General features: G+C 35.7%; 1 protein-coding gene across 1 annotated transcript in view; it reads left to right on the top strand.

The window, feature by feature from the left end:
• RFC3 (replication factor C subunit 3) overlaps positions 1-4,704 on the top strand; it is a 15,891-nt gene extending 11,187 nt beyond the window's left edge. Inside the window, exons 6-9 of the mRNA XM_007464250.1 lie at positions 136-272; positions 363-461; positions 2,528-2,597; positions 3,788-4,704. Coding sequence (XP_007464312.1) covers positions 136-272; positions 363-461; positions 2,528-2,597; positions 3,788-3,979 — 498 coding nt within the window. The 3' untranslated portion in view covers positions 3,980-4,704. The remainder of the gene's footprint in view (positions 1-135; positions 273-362; positions 462-2,527; positions 2,598-3,787) is intronic.
• Positions 4,705-8,907: the final 4,203 nt, after the last annotated feature.

The raw sequence follows: 8,907 nt of genomic DNA, 5'->3' as shown, positions 1-8,907 counted from the left end.
CTGAAGGAGCAGTGGGTTAGGGTAGGGTAGTGACCTAAGAAAAAGGTTGGGGAGGGTCTATAAAGATATTAACAGAAATTGTCTCAGTATGCTGTTTGACAGATTGCCCATTTTTGTTAATTATTTTGTTTGTAGATTTGCCATGTGTTATCTACTGTGTGCAAGAAGGAAGGTCTAAATCTTCCTTCACAACTGGCTCGTAGACTTGCAGAGAAGTCCTGCAGAAATCTCAGAAAAGCCCTGCTTATGTGTGAAGCCTGCAGAGTGCAACAGTGAGTGAAAGGGGGAAGTTACCGTGGGAAACATTCTGGGACATAAGCCCACTTTCATTTAACTTATTGTGTTCTCTTTTTGTCATGTAGATATCCTTTTACTGCAGATCAAGAAATCCCTGAAACAGATTGGGAGGTGTATCTGAGGGAGACTGCCAATGCTATTGTCAGTCAGCAGACTCCACAGAGGTAACCGCTGTAAAAGATCACCATGAAAGTTTGGTCATTGAGATAGTACAGATGTTCTAAGTTTTAGGTTAGCTGTTTTATGCTAATACCATGCCATTTAGAATTGTAATTAAATCTATAATACTACACTTACAAAGAAAAGGTAGGATTTAATTTTAGAAATTTAGTGGTTCAGAATAGTTAGCATATGATATCATGGCTATTGGCATGTAAATGTGGAACTTCTACATAAATTAAAACAAATTTTGGAAGTTTTAGGTTTTTCCCAGAATCTTGGATGATTTAATATTAATACATAGCATGATGTGTCTAGCTTTCTAATATTGAAAATCACAGTATATAACTTTGTATTGATGTGTCATGGAAAGACCCTAGACTTTGGGTCAGACTTCTAGTTCCTCTACTGATTTTTAGCTAAGTGTCCTTGAGCAGGTAACTTCATCTTAGAGCTTCAGCTTTTTCATTTGTATAATGAAGATGCTATTATTTTTACTCTGCCAGGGATACTTGTACCTTTGTTATAAGAGCAGAAGAGATTGTGTGATAATGGATTGAGAACTGGAAGACCCGGTGCTCATGTGTGATGACAGGCTTTGTTAAGAATAATATTGTGTATATGCCATCAGTATTTAGGAAGTGTTCTGTGCATATTTGCTGTACAGTTGTTTCTGTTTACTTCCTAGGTCTCTTATTCAGTAGTAGACCATACTGAAAGTACTTCAGCCACTGCTTGTTTGATTTATCATGACAGCTTTGATTGAGAAGGGCAGTCTGCTCTTCTCCAAATCAAGAGTGACAGTCTTAAGGCCCACTCACTACCTTTGGAACATCTAGTGAAGGTCCCTTAGGCTCACTGAGACACAGTTTGCTACTTTTTTTTGCCTGTCAGAACTGAGAAACCATCTTTGGACTTTAGAGAGGGTTGATTCTTTTAGGAAACAGACTAGACTGAATGCAACCACTGAAATGTAAGCTTCCGTGGTTTACGTGAAAATAATCATGAGAGGATTATACCATGTTTCTCTTCTTGTATGGTATATCTGATGAATTCTTATTTTTATAAGAAATTCTTCAAAGGAAATGATAATATGTACTCTTGGGCTACCATATAGATTAGAGGAGGTGAATAGTCATAGATAATGGGTATGTGGTATTTGCATTGAATTCCTATTAATTCATTTATTTTAGTTGAAGAAATTAATAGTTTTCGAAAAGTGCAAATGTTTTAGGTAGGTTCTTCAGAAAAGAAACATTGACTTTAGGAAAAAATGTGCATTCCGTTCTGTAAAATACCGTCAAGCAGTGAAGAAATTTCAGGCTTTAAAGAAATAAAATTCAAACAAAGTGTGTCTTGGGAGCCTTTTACTTTCATAAAATATTTCCACGCTAAAGGTGACTTTCTTGTTTTTGTTCTGATTTTAATGAAGAAAAATTGGTGGTAGTAGTTGAACTTTCCTGCTCTTAAGAGATTTAGGTACAGATGTTGCAGTATTTGACTATTCGACTATTATTAGATGTATTTTTAAGACTTCAGTTGATTATTACTTTACTTAATTATTCTAGCTGCTGCGGCCTTTTCCTCCAGTTTCCAAACAGGTTTTGACAGCTCATAAATGAACTTGTTCGAGTGCTGCTGTTGCCTATTTAGACTAACAGTTTTGGGAGTTGATGCCATTATGCTGTATAAAAAGAAATTTCTCTTAATTTCAGAAAACCTTGGAGCTGTGCAGAAATACTGGGATGGCTAGTGTCATTCTGAAAATTGGTCCACACAGTACCAAATGACTCCTTCTGATTTTTGACCCCTTAGTCTTGATTCGTGTTTGACATATCTTAGAAAATTCATAATTTTCTAATTTGAATAGCAGCTAATATTTAGTGAGCAATTATTATATCATTTTAGAAAAATGAACTGAAATTAGGATAAGCTTCCATAGGTGTATCTTAAGTATGATAAGCCATTTAAGAAAATGTCTGTATTGGGATGTTTAATTTGTAAACTAAGACAGTACAGAGGAAAAATTACCTCCTATTTTTATCACAGAATATTGTTTTGTTTTGTATAGGCTCCTTGAAGTTCGTGGGAGACTCTATGAGCTTCTAACTCATTGTATTCCTCCTGAAATAATAATGAAGGTATCCTGATTTCAAATTTTGAACTGTTTATAACCATAAAACTTGGACTTTGTGTGATCTCAGGGCTTTTGCTGCACTAAGATACATTGTCACCTCTTTCTGTCTAGCTCATTAGTTCAACAGATATTTATTGAGCTTCCAGTGCTTCAGGCACCTTTAGGGGTGTGTTGAAGGGGACGGGTGGGCCTGCCTTCAGAGAAGTTACACTTTTGTGGGGTGAAATGGGAAACGAAGCAAGAGGATTTCAGAATGTTCCAGGTGCCACAAAGGAAGTAACCAGGTGAAATGGTAACAATGGAGGGCAGGGTTATGGAAGGTCAGTGATGGCTTCTGTGAGAAAGGTATGTTTAAACTGAAACTTGAAGGATTAAAAGAAGGGAACCATATAAGTAGCTGGGGAACAAGTATTGCAGACAACAAGGCCCGGTGCACTTGAGTAATGAGGTTAAAGAAGGAGGCAGAGGGATACTGTAAGACACAGTTTTAGGGCTGATCTAAACCTAATCAACTCCCCAGCTGGATAGATAGGCTGACTGTTAGATTTTAGGGAACACACTGTTTTTTTGTTTGTTTGTATTTATTAGAATTACCTGGTAATCCTTACATGAAAAAATTCAAATGATACCAAATATACAAAGAAAAAAGTGAAGCTCCACACTCTGTTTCCATAAGACCTCTTTTCTAGTCACATAGAAATAAGCCCATATATTTGTGTGTTTCACAAAACTTCAGTGTCCTGCACTGTTTGTTTTTTTTTCCCCTTCTTTTTAAAAATTCAGCAGTGTAGTATGGTTGCTGTTTCATGACAGTACAGATTTACCTTATTCTTTTTAGTGGATGGGTGGGATTTCATTGTATGACTATACCACAGTTTTTGGATATGACCCCTGTTGGTGGAGCTTTAGGTTGTCTACAGATTATTGTAATTAATAATGCTGCGGTAAGCATCTTTGTACTTATATCTTTGCACCGTTGTACATTTAAATATTTAGAGTTGGAATATGAAAGATAACTCACATTTTTACATTAGAGAATGGTATGTACTTTTGGATGAAGTCTGCTGGTCCATCAGAAATAAAAAAAGAACATACTTAAGTTTTACTTCCTTTTTGAATGAGAGAAATAAAGCATTTTCAGCTAATATTTTTTAAAAATGATTACTTTTTTAATTACTAGTTATCTTTCTTTAGGGCCTTCTCTCAGAACTTTTACATAATTGTGATGGACAACTGAAAGGGGAAGTGGCCCAGATGGCAGCTTACTATGAACATCGTCTACAGCTGGGTAGCAAAGCCATTTATCACTTGGAAGCATTTGTGGCCAAATTTATGGCACTTTATAAGAAGTTCATGGAGGATGGATTGGAAGGCATGATATTCTGACATCTATCAGTAATTCTTCCTAATATTTCTCAGTATCAGCATTTACATTAAATTTATATTGGAAGAGCTACAGGTAAAATAAACTAACTTTACTTAATTATGTGTTATTTGTGGTTTTTGTAATAATTCCTCTGAATTATTAATCATTATTCTCTAGGTTAAATAATTGCTCCTGTACTATTGAAGTGTATTGAAAGGATACAACTAGAAACTTTAGAGTCTAGGAACATGATTTTAATTTACTTTAAAAATTTGTTTTCCAAGTATGCAGTATTGATCTTCTCATTTCTATATACTCTCTCACCTGCTGGAGGAAATTTACACATAAGAAAGCAGGGATTGTTTTCTGTCCTTCAGATGACCATTTTTGGCCACAGGTACATGAATTTTTGCTTGGCAAGTCATTACGTTTAATCATTTTTTCCCTCAACCAAGAATTATATTTTTGCAGGAAATATAGGAATTAATTTTGAAACGTAATAGCATGGGTGTGGAGGAAATTGCACATACCATTTCTATTGAAACTGTAGAATTCCAGCTTTTATTTTCAGTGATTCAGATAAGCATGTTTTCATTAAGTACTTGAGGACTTGAAGAATATGCATCGTGTAGTTCTGAAGCAAAGGTATATATTACTGTTGAAATTACTCTTTGAACAAGTATACTGTTGTATTATTGGTCCTGTCCTTTGGAGCATTTTTTAATTCAGAAATTTGGTTCATGGAACAAAGGGTTTGCTTGACAGAAGTTTATGACAGGCTCTGTATAAGAATATTAGCAAGACCTGCTCTTATAGCAGTTGGTGATAAACAATCAGGAATTGTTTGATTGACAAAGACACAACTACACACACACCGAAAAACCTAAACCTGGGAAACTGTTCAGGTTAAGATAAATGATTGTTGTCTTTTTTATGGGGTGGCGGAGGGGTGGTACTAGTCAGGTCCCAACTGGAAGTCTCAGTCCTGGGGGCTACATGTTAGGAGGAATATTGACATTCTAACAGAGAACTAGGAAAGTGAGGTTTGGAAGAGCTAAGACTGCTTTAATTTGGAAAAAAGGGAAGTTAAAAAATGTTAACTCTTCCAGTGTTTAAAATGATGCACTTGGAAGTATGAGTGGTCTTATAATTTATGATTCTCTAAAGCAGTGCTTCTCAGAGTGGAATCCCTGGCATCACCAGCATCACCTGGGAACTCAGAAATGCAAACTCTCAGGTCTCATTCCAGGTCTACTGAATCAAACGATCGGGATAAGCCTCAGCAGTCTTTGTGTTGCACCACCCCTCCAAGTGATTCTGATGCACGCCTCAGTTTGAGAACCACTGCTCTAGAGAGGGTAGACTTAGGATCAATGGATGTAGGTTAGAGAGAGGCATTTTAGTTCCCTATGAAGAAGAATTTTTTAACTGCAGCTGTCTTAGTAATGGTATGGGAATCTTGAAAGCTCCTTAGAAACAGCAGGTATTCAGGTGGAGAACTGATGAATAATGAACTGCTTACTACATGGTAGGCATTGCGCTGGGTATGTGTACTATTTCATTATAACCTTACCACTCTGTGAAGTATTATCTCTGAGCTATGAATAAGAAACTTGAGATGCAGAGAAACGAAGTATAATTCATACAATAAAACATATCCGTTTTAAGTCTGCAGTTTGTATTTTGATGAAGGTATTCAGTGTAACCATCATCCCAATCAAGATACAGATTCCATCATCCTGAAAAGTTTCTTCCATATCCCTTTTGCAGTCAGCCCACCCCTACCGCAACTCAAGTGACAATTGATCTGCTTCCTGTCATTATGGATTAGTTTTGCCTGTTCAAGAATTTAGAGTCAAATACTGTATGGTCTTTGGTTAAGGCTTCATTCTCTCAGAATTACAACTGAGATTCATCTATATTGTTGCATATTTCATTAATTTCTTTAATGTTCATTGATCAGTGTATGTTTGTATACACTTTTACAACCCGTTGACTTGTTTATGGACCTTTGGGTTTCCAGGATTTGTTTAGTATGAATAAAGTTGTTCTGAATATTTCTGGAAGTCATTTTGTGGACATATGTTTTCACTTCTCTTGAGTAAATACATAGGAATGGAATAATTAGACTTAAGATAGGTGTCAGTTTAACTTTTAAGAAGTCACCAGATTCTCAAAGTGTACCATTTTATATTCCTACCAGCATTGTATGGGCATTCTAGTTGTCTCTATAAAATTGGTTTAATTGATTTTCTCTATTGTCTGTTTTATATTTCATTGATTACCTTTTCTATCTTTATTAATCCCAACCATCTTCTTTTGATGTAGTTTGCTCTTATTTTTCCAGAGTCTTAAAATGGACATTTAGGTAATTGATTTTAGACCATTCTCTTCTTTCATTTAAAATTACAAATTTTACCCTGAATACTGATCTAACTTCCTCTTACAGATTTTGATATCTTGTGTTTTCATTTCCATTTAGTTCAAACTATTTTTCAGTTTCACTTATGATGTTTTTCTTTGACTAAATGATTACTTGGAAGTGTGTTGTTTAATTTCCAGATGATTGAAAAATTTAAGATATATTTTAAAGACTTCTCTACCCTTGTTAATTTTCTTTTATTCACTAAGAGGAATATTGAAATCGCTAACCATATTTATGGATTTGTCTAATTTAGTTCTTTTGGGTTTTCATGCATTTAGAAGCTCATTAGGTGCATAAAATTTTAGGATTGTTATGTCTTCCTGATGAATTGACCCCTTTATGAACGCTCCTGACTTCTGGTAATATTCCTTACTCTGAATGTATTTTATCTTATATTAATATTACCACTCCAGCTTTCTTTTGATTAGAGTTTGTATGGTAGACATATTTCTTATAGAAGGTCTGCTAGCATTCTCTCAGTTTCGATTATCTGGAATGTACCTATTTTGTCTTCACTTACAGAATTCTAGGTTCATTTAAAAATTTTATTATTTTTCCCCTAGCACTTCAAATATTTCATTCTGCTACCTTCTGAACTCTATTATTTCTGATGAGAAGTGAGCCAGTAACATATGATTGTTCCCTTTTACATGATACATTACTTTCTTCTTGATGTTTTCAGTATTTTTTTTCTTTGGCTTTTAGCAATATGACTATGATGTTAACTAGTTGTAGTTCTTTGTGTTTATCTTACTTGGGCTTTGTTTAGTTTCTTGGATCAGATTATTATGAGTACTATTAGTATTATAGTATCAATTTAGGGAATTTTTTTTGCCATTATTTATTCAAACCTTTTTTCTTTCCTTTTTTTCTCATCTACTTTGAGACTCCTTTTACTTACATCCTGGAATACTTGACATTGGCCCACAGGTGGCTGATCTCTCTGTTCATTTTTCTTTGTCTTTTTTCTCTGAGTTCTTTGGCTTGGATAATTTTATTGATAAATCTTCAAACTCGCTGAATCCTTCTGCCATTTCATATCTGGTATCTCATCTAATTTATTTTTCACTTTAGTGTTCGTACATTTTAACTCTAGAATTTCCATTTTGTTCTATATAGTTTCAGTGTTTCTATTACGATTTCCTATTTTCTGTCTCCTTGTTAGCATGTTTTCCTTTAATTCTTTGAACATGTTTGTAATAGTTGCTTTGAAGTCTTTCCTGAACCCAGCATCTGGTCCCACTCAGTCAGTTTCTATTGACTGCTTTTTCCCTTGTGTATCATTATACTTCTTCCCTCTTCCCCTACACCAATGTCTGGTAATTTTGTGGCTGAAAACTTTACTTTTAGATAATACATTTTAGTAACTTTGGATTCTCTTGGTTTTCTGATTTTTTTTTTTAATGTTTTTTGTTTGTTTCCTAGCTTACCTATGCTTAAACTCTGTAATTTATCTGCCTTGCATTGTGCTGCCACTGATGTTTCTGCTCAGTTGTTTTTATTTTAGCCTGGCTTCATCTTTCTGTCTGCATAGCTTAGTGGTCAACCCAATGATTTGGGTGGAGTGTGAACTCACACATCTTCAAGTTGAGACTTTAAGTCTGCTGAGCTATATGTGGGTTGAGGAACACATTCAAGGTTGCAACCAGTTCTCAGTATCCCTTGGTTTTCATTTTTCTACTTAAGCGGTTGGTCAGATATATGTGAATTAAGAGCTTGTCTTAGCCACTGTGTGGCTCTTTCACTTCCAGGATCTCTCAGTTCACTATCTGATTGATTTCTTAGTGGCCATGAACTGGACTTGCAACCTTGGTTTAGCAAAGCTGTGGGTTTTCCTTGTTCCCAACTGTTAATTCAGTCTAATACTCTGGCTGCAACTAGCCTTAAACTTATAAAGGTACAGTTTTTACTGAAGAAGTGGTAGGTACAAGGTAGTAATACCAAGTATAGAAAGTCATGGAGTTGCTACCATTTTTGTCCAGATCTAGTTTTTCAACAATAAACATTTTTCAAATTTGTCTGATTTTGATCAATTTTCAGTGTCATGATTGGTTATTTTTTGACAATTCTGTCTTTTTATACTTTTCTGTGGAGGGAAATTACTCAATCTCCTCCTGTTTCAATTAGTAGAAGTAGCCCTCCACTGACTCATTTCTTCATTGCTTTTTCTGTATATTCAAATTTCAATCTGATGTAATTTTCCTTTGCTCTGAAACAGGTTTAGCTTTTCTTGTGGGGCAGATCTTCTGGTGAATTCTCCCAGGTTTTTGTTTTTGTTTTTCGGGGGAGGGGTGTTTGGCCTAAAATGGCTTTATTTTTTATTTTTTATTTTTTATTTTTTTTCTTTTTGCCGTACGCGGGCCTCTCACTGCCGCCTCTCCTGCCACGGAGCACAGGCTCCGGACATGCAGGCCCAGCGGCCACGGCCCACAGGCCCAGCCGCTCCACGGCACACGGGGTCCTCCCAGACCAGGGCACTAACCTGTGTCCCCTGCATCGGCACGCGGACTTCCAACCACTGCA

This window comes from Lipotes vexillifer, unplaced genomic scaffold, assembly GCF_000442215.2.
Source record: "Lipotes vexillifer unplaced genomic scaffold, Lipotes_vexillifer_v1.1 scaffold120, whole genome shotgun sequence".
Taxonomy (NCBI): domain Eukaryota; kingdom Metazoa; phylum Chordata; class Mammalia; order Artiodactyla; family Lipotidae; genus Lipotes; species Lipotes vexillifer.
This window is presented reverse-complemented; position numbering and strand designations above follow the sequence as displayed.